This window comes from Euleptes europaea, chromosome 5 (assembly GCF_029931775.1).
Source record: "Euleptes europaea isolate rEulEur1 chromosome 5, rEulEur1.hap1, whole genome shotgun sequence".
In the NCBI taxonomy this organism is placed as follows: Eukaryota; Metazoa; Chordata; class Lepidosauria; order Squamata; family Sphaerodactylidae; genus Euleptes; species Euleptes europaea.
The window spans coordinates 1,757,159-1,771,800 of NC_079316.1; the positions used below are offsets into that span (position 1 = coordinate 1,757,159).

The following is a 14,642-nucleotide window of genomic DNA, read 5'->3' on the forward strand; positions in this document are numbered from 1 at the left end:
GAGTATAAGCCAGCACCATACTGCCAGAAGGCACAGAGTTGATGGAAGACAGCTTCAGGCCGTCTGACCTCGCTCTCCACATCTGCAAAGATGTAAAACTAAGAAAGCTTTCTCTGTCTCTTGCATGAGACACAAGAAATGAGTTACTGGAGGGAAGCAAGTCTGTCCATGGCACAATTCGATTATTTCATTCTATTATTTTATATCTTGCGTGAACTCTATCATTTCACAAGCTCTTTGTGAGAATGGAAAACACTCTCTTTGAGAGAGATTCATTTCAAGATGACCTGCTAAGGCTGGATGTCTGAAATGACTGCTTGCAGACTATTCCATATGATGGAGGCTCTTAGTATTCCTACTAACCTTACTGTGGGGTCTAAGAGTATTGGATCAGTTCCATATTTGGAAATACTGACATCTCATTAATCCTACCAAGGATTGATGGGTTCTCACTGAATGATCTAATGGTCTGACTTGTCTTTCCTTGAGAAACATGGAAGTTGTGAAACCCAAGTTACAGAACTGGTCTCTTCAGTTCTCAGAACCAGAAACAGGATTCTTAGATACTCTTAGAGATTCCTCTAAGCAACCAGAGAACTCTCTCAGGGTAAAGTCAGACGTTTCCCCAACATAACAAAGCTTCTACACTCAGGGTAAGAGGCCAGAGATGTTCCTGGGGTTAAAGGAGAATCTCTGTTCTCTGTAATAAAGCCTAAGGCACATATAAAGTAATGCTTACATAAAACATATACAGATCCTATTAGGCTTATTTATGAAGACTCTTAATCAAGTAAACATATTCTCTGAAATTGGCAAAGACAGAGAATAACTGAGTCTTCCATAAGAATATTAATACAGCCTTAAGCTTACAAATAATGAATTATACATAACACATAAGCTCTGCATTGCTGACTGTTAAGATACACACATACTTTCAGCATGTATGTAGCATTCCTGATCTTAACAATGATCAGAAGTCTATAAACATAGAATACCGTATATACTCGCGTATAAGCCGAGTTTTTCAGCCCAAAAAAAGGGCTGAAAAAGCCGAACTCGGCTTATACGCGAGAAACCTTACATAGAGAAATTGCTTATAAAGATTGTTTGAAACTGCTTGCATATATTAACATAAATGAACATGTAAGAGAATCATAAATGTTTGTATTTTATGACATTTTTAAGAGTGTGTAAATATTCACATGCATATATATATATATATATATATATATATATATATATATATATATATATATATATATATATATATATATATATATATATATATATATATTATGTGAAATAAATGTTATTTAAAGGAAGTTCCTTGTTTATAAATTTTCTGGCACACTTCAATAGAAAGCCTACAGTAGTAGGAATTATCACTGACTCCTGTCTGTGAGGTCTCGCTGAATAGATAGCTCCACTTCTCAGTAAGTGGTACATTCTAAGAGTGTAGACCCCTTAACGACATTGAGCCGTGACAGGTTTTTCAGCTGAACTGTAGAGACCCAAGCTGAGTTCTCCACTCGAGCAGAGCACTGGAGGAGTCTTGGGCCAGTCAGTCTTTCCCAGGGTTTTTTTCTTTACAGGGTTGTTATGCAGGTAAATAGAATAAACTCACAAATGCTGCTTCCACTCCTCAAAAGAGGTGGGTGGTCACCAGACACAAGACGTTTTCAGTGGTGGCCCCTCCAAAGCCTCCTTGGAGTCAGCCTCACTTTCTTTCCAGCACCTGGCCAAAACAGTGCTTTGAAACCAGGCTTCAACTTGTGTGTGTGTAAAGTGCCTTCAAGTCGCAGCCGACTTATGGCGACCCCTTTTTGCTAGTGCCTTCCTCTGCACAGCAACCCTGGTATTCCTTGGTGGTCTCCCATCCAAATACTAACCAGGGCTGACCCTGCTTAGTTTCTGAGATCTGACAAGATCAGGCTAGCCTGGGCCATCCAGGTCAGGGCGGCTTCAACTTAGAGTAGGTCTTATCATTTTAGCAGTTTTATGGTCTGCTCCTCTCTTGAGGCCTGTTCTCTGGATATTTTTGAGGCTACTCAATGGCTACTTCATGGTGTAATGCCCCTGGCTACTTTACCTTTAATGTTGATGGTCTACGTAAAGTTTTTATGAATTTATTGATTTTTGTGAGCTACCTCAAACAGGTATCTGGAGAGGCAGCATATAAATAAATCAATGTTGAGTAAAGCCGAAGACTTATAAACCTTGGATCTCTTGCTTCTTCCACTATGGATACGGAATCAGGTTTGAGAAGCAGAAATCCTTCTTTGGGGGAAAACCATAGAATCATAGAGTTGGAAGGGATCACCAGGGCCATCAAGTCCAACCCCCTGCACAATGCAGGAAATTCACAACTACCTCCCACCCCCCACACCCCTAGTGACCAGAAGATGGCCAAGATGCCCTCCCTCTCATCATCTGCCTACGGTCACAGAATCAGCATTGCTGACAGATGGTCATCTAACCTCTTCTTAAAAACCTCCAGGGAAGGACAGCTTACCCCCTCCCGAGGAAGACTGTTCCACTGAGGGACCGCTCTAACTGTTAGAAAATTCTTCCTAATGTCTAGACGGAAACTCTTTTGATTTAATTTCAACCCATTGGTTCTGGTCCGGCCTTCTTGGGCAACAGAAAACAACTCGGCACCATCCTCTATATGACAGCCATTTAAGTACTTGAACAAGGTTATCATATCCCCTCTCAATCTTCTCCTCTTCAGGCTAAACATACCCAGCTCCTTCAACCTTTCCTCAAAGGACTTGGTCTCCAGACCCCTCCCCATCTTTGTTGCCCTCCTCTGGACACGTTCCAGCTTGTCTACCTCTTTCTTAAATTGTGGTGCCCAAAACTGAACACAGTACTCCAGGTGAGGTCTAACTAGAGCGGATTAAAGCGATACGATCACTTCGCGTGATCTGGACACTATTACTTCTGTTGATGCAGCCCAAGACTGCATTTGCTTTTTTAGTTACCACATCACACAGCTGACTCATGTTCAGAGTTTGGTCTACTAAGACCCCAAGATCCTTTTCACACACACTACTCCTCAAACAAGTCTCCCCCATCCTATAATTATGCATTTGATTTTTCCTACACAAATGCAGAACTTTACATTTGTCTTTGTTGAATTGCATTTTATTAGTTCTAGCCCATTTCTCCAGCCTGTCAAGATCATCCTGCATCTTGGCTCTGTCTTCTACCATATTTGCTACCCCTCCCAATTTAGTATCATCTGCAAATTTAATAAGCATCCCCTCTATTCCTTCATCCAAATCATTTATAAAGATGTTGAACAACACAGGGCCCAGCACAGATCCCTGAGGAACTCCACTAGTCACTTCTCTCTGAGTGGAGAGTCACTTCTCTCCAACCCTTCCAACTCTAGTCACTTCTCTCCAACCCTTCCAACTCTAAGAAACATTCAGATTTTAAACCAGTCTATCTGAACCCCAGCATGTCACAATGACAAAAAGAAGGAATGCCCATTTTTTAAGCTTCTGAAATATGTATGTAATGGGAAGGGAGGGCGCTACTGCTTGGAGCCTGAAGTATCCGTCTGCTGATCCTGCTAGCAGCCCAAAGTAGAGAAGAAGGGAGCAGGGAAATGCAGGACCAGGACAGGAATCCCTAACCCAAACAGAGCCACCAACATACAGTATTTTTAGCCCCCTCCAAAGGCAGTCTGATGCCATCTAAGGGCTCCTAAAGCTGTTGAAGGGCTCCTCTCTCTTTGAAGACACTCCATACTCCTCCCAGGACAGGATAACGTGGTGATGGATCCCCAAAACACTGAACTCTTACTAACAATCCCAAACTTGTTTTAAAAGCTGTTCAACTATATAGTTGAACATGTATCTATGTAGGATTTTTCCCCTCCCTCACCCATCCTGAAAGGAGCTCAGAACAGCCCATGACGAGGGCCCACTTAAAAAGCCTGCGTTCTGGCTCTCTTCCCCTTGGCTTTCCTTGGCCATCCACCTGCTCAGACCTCAATGGCCCTTGAGGGGAGTGTTATTTTTAGTTTACAAATGATCATTTCACTTTACAAATGAATTCTTGGGGAATCCACTATGCATGCAGAGGCCCTCCCTTGCCTGCATGTGGACCTGATCCACTCCCCTAATGACAGTCACTATGGCCATTTATACTTGTTTATTAGCCGCGTGACCCCCACAGAACTGCCCTGGGTCTTCTTTTGAGGTATTCATGAATTTTCTGTCCTGTGGCCACCCTGCACTTGCCCTGTGGTTTCAGAAACTTCTTTTATCATGAATTTAAATTTTGCCTCTATCCCAAAGCAAAGCTAATCGAGGCAATTTTCGTGAATACTCTCAACTTCAGGTTTTCTCTTCCCCCACACCCATTGTTGCTTGTCCCACTCTCATACAAGCCATCCTAGAGAAGCCATTTTAGTAAGTAGTTTAAAGATCTTGGAAATGAGCCGGCTTTCCTTCCCCCGTGCGTCTGCAGAGCGGCAAATCCTTCAAAGCATAAATGACACCTGAGAAAAGCCCTATTACAGCCATTTCTGCGTTCAACACCTGTGAAAGAAGGGACGGGGTGCCTTACCCAGAAAGGCCACATTCAGACGATTCTCCTCCATGACTTCCTTGTGAAGCCTTCTTTGGTCTGGATCTAGCAGAGCCCACTCCTCCACAGTGAAATGAACAGACACCTCCTCAAAGGTCACCGGACCCTGTCAAGAGAAAGAAGAAGCCCCTCTCAGCTCACGGTAATCTTTTCCTTCTAAGGGCAGTCCAACAGAACTCTGGTAAGATGCTTGAGCATTCAAACATTCATCGTAGGGGTCCCCAACCATTTTGATCCTGCGGGCACATTTGGAATTCTGACACGGCAAAGTGGGAGCAGCAACAAATGGCTGCAGCCCCAAAATGGCTGCCACAAGAGGCAAAGCTAGCCACAAAATGATTGCCACAGCTTCACTTCAGTACCACAGTGTAGATCTTTGTGCTGTGGTGTCAGCTGCTGCCAAAGCAAGATTTAAACAAATCTGCACAGCCAATCAGAAGCTGTGCTGGGCAAAAGCCTTACCTGACCCCACCCACTTTCTAAAAACACTTGGTGGGCACTAGAAAAGGTGTTGGTGGGCACTGTGGCACCCATGGGAATACGTCGGGGACCCCAGCTTTATCAGGTGCCTTCATTTTCTTGAGTGAGCATGGCAGCAGCCAAAGGGAAGAGGAACCATCTCTCAGGCCTAGAGAGGAGTAGTGGGAGGCACCCAAGGGCTAGACCCACAGTCGCACGCTTACCTGACTTGGCTTCACATGAGCTGTTTGGTCCCAAAGAGATGGTGAATATATCGCTGGTTCCAGGGCACCATCTGTGAAGAATAAAAAGCTACTTCAAAGACATTTTGTCCTTTTCATTTTTTGTTCCTTAAGCACAGGGGGAAATAATGTCTCCATATACTGGCTCATCAGCATAACTCAAGATGCTTGTTGAGACCCAGAAATGCTCGTACAAAGAAGGAACATTTAAAATTGAGAAGCCAGAGTGGAGCAACTTTCCCACACAGGACCGGGATTCATAAAAGCAGCCCACGTACCTTCAAGGCCATCCGGTGGGAATGACACTCCTTTCATTCTTACCTGGAAAGGTTGTTCCATGGTAAGACTCCTGTGCAATTGGCTCCTGTCCCTGAAAAAGAAGTGGGGATTCCAGAAAGGGTAAAATGATGAGAAAAGGAACAGGAAACAGGCTGGGGGGGGGGGGTGTTTCTAAAAAGGTTGGGGCAATCCATCTAGATTTCGAGGGTATCCTTGATCGTATCATGTACCATATATACCCGTGTATAAGCCGACCCGCGTATAAGCCGAGGTGCCTAATTTCTCCCCCAAAATGGGGGAAAATTAGGCACCCGTGTATAAGCCGAGGGTTGGCTTATAACCCCTCCCCCCCAGCAGGCTTACCTTCGCTCCAGGCCCGGCGGAGGCGCGGCCTTCCCGCGGCCGCAGGAGGCCCTCCCAGGCCAGTCCAGGCCGGGGGGAGCCGGGCGCACCTGGCGGTGGCAGAGGCACGGCCTTACCGAGGCTGCAGGAGGCCCCCCCAGGGCGCTCCTGGCCGGGGGAAGCCGCGCGGGCCCGGCTGCGATGGCGGAGGTAGTGGCGACGGTAAGTTCCCCCCTCCCTCCTCCTCCCTCCCTCTCCCCTCCCCCCTCCCCCCCTACCGTTTTGACCCGCGTATAAGCCGAGGCCGGCTTTTTCAGCCCTTTTTTGGGGCTGAAAAACTCGGCTTATACGCGAGTATATACGGTACCCTCTCTCACCTGTTGGTCCTCGTCTTCTGCCTGGCTCAAGAGGAATCCTTCTGCCAGGGCCACCGCCTTGGAAGTGGTCTCCGGCCCACATTCCCTGACCCAGCTCTCCATCTCCAGGGGCAGGACAGCCAGGAGCTTCTCCAGGACCACCAGGTTCAGCAGCTCCTTCTTGGTGTGCCTTTCTGGCTTCAGCCACTGGTGGCAAAGATGGTGGAGCCGGCTGCAGACCTCCCGGGGCCCCTGAGCATCCTCATAGGAGAAGCACCTGAATTGGTGGCGATGCATATCTGGAAAAAGGACATTTTTAATTTTTTATTTCTATCCCACCCTTTCCTGGCCAAGGCCAGGCTCAGGGCGGCTAGCAACGATACAATACATTCATTAAAACACCAAGCAACCTTTCCCACAGAAGGAATCAAAACAGGATGTGTCTCTGGCAAGTCAGATGACTTTTCTTTGTTTTGTTTGAGGCCTTCCTAGGAACTGTGACTCCTTCTATTTAACCCTTTCAACAAACCTCACCTTACAACCTTCACTCCAGAGTCATAACTCATGACTTCTCAAGTTCTGGGGGGGACGGGGTTGAACTTGTTCCAGGCCCATACTTCGCAATCTATAATAAATGATTTCAACATGAAATTATTTATATTTCCAAAGATCGTATGCCATCAACAATTAAGCATGTGGTTTCAAAAATATGTTTTTTTACTCATCATAGTCTGAATCTCAGTCAACGAAAGAGGATTCCGCAAAGGAGAGGAAAGATGTCATAACTCCTTCACTAAGACAGTCTGAGTAAATATCTCATTCGTGTGTTAAAGGAAATAGTTCCTCCTTTCTCTCTTTTCCTCACAACTTAGGCTGAGTGTGTGACTGGCCAAAGGCTAAGACAGGATTTGAACTCTGGTCTCCCCAATCTTAGACCAGAACTCTAACCACTACACAACTGCAAATCTCCAAATGCATCTCAGGATTCCCAGTATATACTGGCTTCTCAGACACCCTGACCAGAAAATAGGGCAGCTTTTGTTTGGCTGAAGTAGGGTCCAGGACAGCAGAATCATTTTCTGTATCTGAGGAAACAGCTTTATTCCCCCTCCCCATGTACAGACGCACAGAGCAGGGCTTGGTCTAAGCTTTTTCCCCTGCTGCAAAGGAAGCCAGTGCTAGCACAAAACCCACAATTCTGTGAGCACTTCCTGAAGTTGTGGTATCTGGAAAAAAACATAATGTGAAAGAGGGAAGGGGGAAATGAGAATGATTACAGACAATAAGAGCAAGGGACTGACAGACAGGAAGGAGAGGCAAAGAAGAGAAACATAAATGATTTGTCTTGTTGACAAATTGGTAACATGTGGTTTAGATCCTATTACTGTCAGGTGGTTGACAGATCGCACCCAAAGAGTGCTTGTAAATGGTTCCTCATCCACTTGGAGAGAAGTGACTAGTGGAGTTCCTCAGGGATCTGTGCTGGGCCCTGTGTTGTTCAATATCTTTATAAATGATTTGGATGAAGGAGTAGAGCGGATGCTTATTAAATTTGCAGAGGATACTAAATTGGGAGGGGTAGCAAATATGGTAGAAGACAGAGCCAAGATGATCTTGACAGGCTGGGGAACTGGGCTAAAACTAATAAAATGCACTTCAACACAGATAAATGTAAAATTATGCATTTAGGTAGGAAAAATCAAATGCATAATTATAGAATGGGGGAGACTTGTCTGAGCAGTAGTGTGTGTGAAAAGGGTCTTGGGGTCTTAGTAGACCAAACACTGAACATGAGTCAGCAGTGTGATGCTGTCACTAAAAAGGCAAATGCAGTCTTGGGCTGCATCAACAGAAGTATAGTGTCCAGATCACGCGAAGTGATGGTATCGCTTTATTCTGCTCTGGTTAGACCTCAACTAGAGTACTGTGTTCAGTTTTGGGCATCGCAATTTAAGAAAGATGTAGACAAGTTGGGACGTGTCCAGAGGAGGGCAATGAAGATGGTGAGGGGTCTGGAGACCAAGTCCTATGGAGAAAAGCAGAAGGAGCTGGGTATGTTTAGCCTGAAGAGGAGAAGACTGAGAGGGGATCTGATAACCATGTTCAAGTACTTGAAGGGCTGCCATATAGAGGAGGGGGCCGAGTTGTTTTCTGTTGCCCAAGAAGGTCGGACCAGAACCAACGGGCTGAAATCAAATCAAAAGAGTTTCCATCTAGAGTCATTAGGAAGAATTTTCTAACAGTTAGAGCGGTTCCTCAGTGGAACAGGCTTCCTTGGGAGGTGGTGAGCTCTCCTTCCCTGGAGGTTTTTAAGCAGAGGCTAGATGGCCATCTGTCAGCAATGCTGATTCTGTGACCTTAGGCAATTCATGAGAGGGAGGGCATCTTGGCCATCTTCTGGGCATGGAGTAGGGGGTCACTGGGGGTGTGTGGGGGGGAGGTGGTTGTGAATCTCCTGCCTCGCGCAGGGGGTAGGACTAGATGGCCCTGGAGGTCCCTTCCAACATCCATGCTGCTCCCTCTCTGCGGTCCCAACGGAGGCTGGGGAAGGGTCCCTCGGGGCCGAGCGAGGGGGCTGGGGGATTCAGGCCCTGCAACCTGCGCCTTTCTGACGAGGCTCGAAAAGCAGCGCCATTTTTGGAGGCCCCGCATCACTCACCGTCCTCATTGGGCCTCCAGTGTTCCCAGTTTGCGCGGCTGGGCCTGAGGCCGAATCCCGCTCCCTTGCTGGAGCCCAGTCCCGGGAGAGGAGCTGGGAAGAGAGGCCTCGGACTACAATCCCCAGCATCCTCCGCGCGCCCTGCCCTAAACATGCGGGCGCCTCGAGGGCCTCGGACTACAATTCCCAGCATCCTCCGCGCGCCCTATCCTAACCCTAACCCTGCGGGCGCCTCGCCGACCTCGGACTACAATTCCCAGCATCCTCCGCGCGCCCTGCCCTAACCCTGCGGGCGCCTCGACGGCCTCGGACTACAATTCCCAGCATCCTCCGCGCGCCCTGCCCTAACCCTGCGGGCGCCTCGAGGGCCTCGGACTACAATTCCCAGCATCCTCCGCGCGCCCTGCTGGGAATTGTAGTCCGAGGCCGTCGAGGCTGCCCTCCCTGAGAGAAGACGGGAGAGGCAGAGTCGCAGGAGGCACCCCACACACACACACACTCAGGGGTCCCCCGACCGGGAGGTGGCCACGGCAGGATCCAGGCCTGGCCCCCCTGAGCCACAACCCCCCCCCGCGCCTCCCTCGCCGCTGGGCCACGCAGAGGCCTGGTCTGGCCGCCCGGGAAGGCCCGGCCTGGAGGCCGCGGTTGCTTAGCAACGGCCCCTGGAGTCTGCTCAGCGCGGCCCCCTGGCGGCCCGTGGAGGCGTTGCGCGTGCGCAGACCCTGCTGCTCTCGGGTGGAGGGTCTGGCTCAGGACCCCCCCCCCGCCCCGTGCAGGCTGGACATCCGCAATAAGCCCCTAGAGCAGTGGTTCCCAACCTTTTTTTGACCAGGGACCACTAGGACTTTTTTGTTCGGTGCAGGGACCCCAAGGGTCAAAATAAAAATTCAGAGAATTTGAAAATAAACTTTAATCATAACTGTTAGTTAAACATTAAACTTAGAATAATATTTGAATATATCTTTTTATAAAAGAGAACTTTTAATTGAAAACGTTAATTTATTATGGGTTTATAACTTTGTTTCGCGGACCTTAATTTAGTTCTCGCGGACCCCTGGGGGTCCACGGACCCCTGGTTGGGAACCAGTGCCCTAGAGCTTATAGAAGGGCTACACACTATATAAAGCTGAAACAAGAACTACATTCTATACTCATGCAAAAACACACCATGCAACTATAGGTGCAACAAATATTCTAAACCAGCAATATGCCCATAGAGATGGAGGCAGCGTTGGGGGCGCCCGCTACAAACAGCTGGGGAATACACCCCCCCTTTTAAAAATCTGTTTAAATTTAATATAGGGTTGCCAACCTCCAGGTGCTGATAAAATGTGTGACACCTCCGTGTACAATGAGAAGTCCAACCCAAATCTGACACAGAAGGGCCACACGCTATATAAAGCTGAAGCAAGAACTGTATTATGTTGCCATGCAAAAACGCACAATGCAACTACATGTGCAACAAATATTCTAAATAATATCTGTAACAATATTAAATCTCAGTTCTTAGGAAAGTCCCACCTTTTCTTAATCTTTCCTTTATCACAGGTATGAAAACAGACATTCCTGGAGGAGGAAGATGAGCAGGTGAAGGCAGCCATGCTGTCTTTTCTGGACATCAGCAATGAGCCCCTAGAGATGGAGGCAGCGTTGGGGGCGCCCGCTACAAGCAGCTGGGGAATACATCGGGCCTGCTCTGCATTTGGAGGGCTCTGCTGGGAGAGACTCCCCCCCTCCTTTTTTTAAATCTTTTTTTAATATATTTTTATGAACAGGGAACAGCAATTGGGGGGGGGAATGTCAGGAGTCCTGTGTAGGATTGTCAGCTCCGGATTGGGAAATAACTGGAGATTTGGGGGGGGTGGAGCCTGAGGAGGGGGGGTTTGGGGAGGGGCCTCAATGCTTTATATGGCTTAGATTCCCCCTTCCAAAGCAGCCATTTTCTCCAGGGGAACTGATCTCCTTCACCTGGAGATCTGTCGTAATAGCGGGAGATCTCCAGCTACCACCTGGAGGCTGGCAACCCTAGCCCCCTGAGAATGGGACTGGGGTGGCCCCAATGCCCTCAGCAGACAAGAAGGGGCAGCGATGCTCAAGGGGTGGGGCAGGCGGAGCGCACCTAGCAGGGCTCAGAGCAAGGGGGCAGAGACTGCAGTTTGGGGGGGAGCAGGTCGCTTCCTGGATTCTGTCCCCGGTCACACCTGGTCACCCTCCCACCCTCCGGCTTCTTGGGTCACAGGCCTCACCTGCTGCTTCGTTCCCCGGCTTCCCTTTGGCACAGGTCTCGCTCTCCCGATTGCTCACACAGGCCCAGGGCTTTGGGTCGGCCAACTCCATCTCAGCTGCCAGCGGAGCGATAGGGCAAGCTCCTCCCGGGCACAGAATTCTCCACGAAAACACAATTCCCTTCCCTTTGCTATCTGTCATCTACTGTGACCAGCCTGGCCTACCTTTGCATGCTGGAAGAGGCAGCGTGGCACAGTGGCTAGTGTGCCAGACTTGTATCAAGAAGGTTCGCTTGCTGACCTTGGGACAGCCTAAACCGCCTCCCAGAAAAAAAGATGACCCCCCCCCTCCATCTAAACCACCCTGAAGAAAGGCAGGATGTGAAAGCAAGGCATGGACGGATGGGAGCTTTGCATGGAGACATCACAAATGGGAGCTGTTCTTTTTCATTGTCTGCCCCAACCATACAGTTCTTTTCTTTTGAGCCAGACTAGAGGACTCTTACTGTAGGGTTTCCAACCTCCAGGTGGGGCCTGGAGATCTCTCAATCTCCATGCAGCAGAAATCGGTTCCCTTGGAGAAAATGTCCGCTTTGGAGGGTGGGCTCTATGGCATTATACCCCGATGGGGTCTCTCCCTTCCCCAAACCTCGTCCTCCCTAGGCTCCACCCCAAAATCTGCAGGTGTTTCAGTTGGCAACCCTGTGACCTCCAATGAGAATTAGGTCCTGGTCTAGGGTTGCCGGTTTCCAGGTGGGAATCAAGAAAAAAAAACCTCGTGCTACAATGGAAGTTACCAAAAACACAAAAACACAAGCACTGATGGCTGACTGGTGAGCTATATTGTCACACAGTTCTATCAAAACAATATCTCTGGTACACTGATCAACTATAAGAACAAGGCATACAACACAGGATTGCAAACAGAGCGTACAAATCCCGAGAGGAAAAATAGTCACGGAAAGAAAAGCTGCTCCTGTGTAACAGTCAAGTACAGTCCAGGTGTGCGTTTGACTGCCCGGAGAAATTGCTCCTGTTGCTAGAAGCCAGGTCTTGCGGAGACTAGAGATTAGGCTGGATTTATGGAGCAATCAAAGGTGAGAGCTGTAAATTCCCGAGATGGGAACCCAGTGCAACTCCCATTTTGCCAAAGCTTTGTCTATCAGGAATCCTTGATTGATGGCAATAGATCAGGGGTGGGGAACCTTTTTTCCACCAAGGGCCATTCGGATATTTGTAACATCAATCGCGGGCCATACAAAATTATCAACCTAAAAATTAGCCAACCAAGCCCCAAGCAGGCAGCTGCCCCAAATGACCCCCGCATGCGGGCAAGCAGGCAGGCATCCAACCGGTGGCGCACTCTCCCACTTGGTGGCACAGGATGGTCTGTTGCACCAGCTGGGCATAGCCGTCCAGCCACACACTGGAGTTGCTCCTGCACCACATGGTCGGGGCCGGATTCTACACCCAGCTCCTGCTACCTCCACCTGCAGGGGTGAAATGAGGACACACTGGCTAAGAGCTCTCCCCCCACCCTGCACATTTTGGCCCTGCCCCCTTTAACCCCTCCATTGTCACCACTTCTGCCCCCAGCCCTCTTGTAGTACAAAGGGAATACGTTTCTCCATGGCCCGGGTGGGAAAGGGTTAACACAGTTTCTTGGGTGGTCCTAGCAGCAACATAGCTAACAACTCTTCTGCACAGGGGAAAAAAGGTTCCTTTTCTCAGCAAAACAAACTCACATCCACCTTGAATAGAGGTTATTCCTGTCCGCGGGAGTGGCCGGATCACTAGTCTTAGATCCTTCTGAGCTAGAGATCTGACAGGACCCACGAAGGGCCAGACAAAATACTTTTGTGGGCTTTAAACGGCCCCCGGGCCTGACGTTCCCCACCCCTGCAATAGATGAGCATATATCACATTGCAAAGAGGTACATCACACAATTCAAATGGAAGGCTAGTAGTTTCCAGGTGGGGCCTGGGGATCTCCTGCTATTACAATTGACCTCCAACCTTCAGAGATCAATTCCCAGAGAAAATGGCTGCTTTGGAAGGTAGACTCTATGGCATTATACTCTGCTGAGGTCCCTCCCCTCCCCAAACTTCACCCCCCCCCAAAGCTGGCAACCCTAACTCTCAGCCCTACAAGAGATGGTATCAGGGAGCTGGGCTTCTGTGCAGTCCAGAAAGACAAACCCAGAACATGGGCATGTGAAAGTTAAATTGCCCAAATCGGATCCTGATCAACACTTGATAGTTTAACGTGCTACTTGTATCTGCTCAGCGGATAATAAAAGGGGTTTTTTTTGGGGGGGGAAGGATTTTAACTTTGCATAAATGTGGTTGTCCTGTTAAATTTGCATCCCCTGTTTCTTCTCAGGCACCCCAGGAAGACACTGCTGTGGTTCTGATCCACAAGACAGTGTGTGGGCAGGCTGTTGGCAGTGGTGGGTGAAAAGCAGCCTGCACATGCTCAGAGTTGTTCTTGCCCTGGTTGTTCTTGCACACACTGGAATGATCTGAGCCCCAGACTTGGGGTCCGGCCTCAAGCACTGTTTCTGACGAAGCACTGGTTAATTGTGACAGATCCCACTCTTGCTGGGCAGGTTGCCTGCACCCCCCCCCCCATGCGCACACACACTCCTGCTACAACCGACCACGTAGAAGTTTAACAGGAAAGAGGTTTCCCTACCAGTGTGGCGTAGTGGTTAAGAGCAGTGTTTAAGAGTGGTGGACTCTAATCTGGTGAATTGGGTTGGTTTCCTTACTCCTCCACAAGAGTAGCAGACTCTAATCTGGAGAACCGGGTTGGTTTCCCCACTCCTACACATGAAGCCAGCTGGGTGACCTTGGGCTAGTCATAGTTCTCTCCGAACTCTCTCAGCCTCACCTACCTCACAAGGTTTCTGTTGTGGGGAGGGGAAAGGAAAGTGATTATAAGCTGGTTTGATTCTTTCCTGGAGGTTTTTAGGAAGAGGTTAGATGGCCATCTGTCAGCAATGCTGATTCTATGACCTTTCAACAGAAGATGAAAGGGAGGGCACCTTGGCCAGCTTCTGGGCATGGAGTAGGGGTTTGGGGGGGGGGAGGTAGTTGTGAATTTCCTGCATTGTGCAGGGGGTTGGACTAGATGACCCTGGTGGTCCCTTCTGACTCTATGATTCTTTAAATGGTAGAGAAAGTCGGCATAAAAACCCAACTCTTCTTCTTCTCTCCAAGGGAAAATGGGACATTGCTGAGCTCTGAATTGGACGGCTGGCCTATCTAAGCCTGCCTCTGTTTTGACCAGGAGCAACTTCCCGGGGTGTCTAGGATGCATGTGTGTGTGGAGGGGGGAGGAGTTTCCCTGCTCTGCCACTGGCGATCTGTTTTTAAGTGGGGATGCCAGTGGCTGAACCTGGGCACATGTGAGGCAGGACTGCTTGGCTTTTATGCCAATAAAGGAGATTGGCTGCTAAGCCTGGGCTTCGGTGGC

The 14,642-nt window shown here is 48.8% G+C and overlaps 1 protein-coding gene across 1 annotated transcript in view; it reads right to left on the minus strand.

Annotated features, from left to right (window-relative positions):
* Positions 1-11,276, minus strand: part of LOC130477809 (putative SCAN domain-containing protein SCAND2P) — a 50,499-nt gene extending 39,223 nt beyond the window's left edge. The window contains exons 1-2 of the mRNA XM_056849883.1: positions 11,186-11,276; positions 6,302-6,579 (exon numbers count right to left, since the gene is read on the minus strand). Of these exons, the coding sequence (XP_056705861.1) occupies positions 6,302-6,579; positions 11,186-11,276 (369 nt within the window). The remainder of the gene's footprint in view (positions 1-6,301; positions 6,580-11,185) is intronic.
* Positions 11,277-14,642: the final 3,366 nt, after the last annotated feature.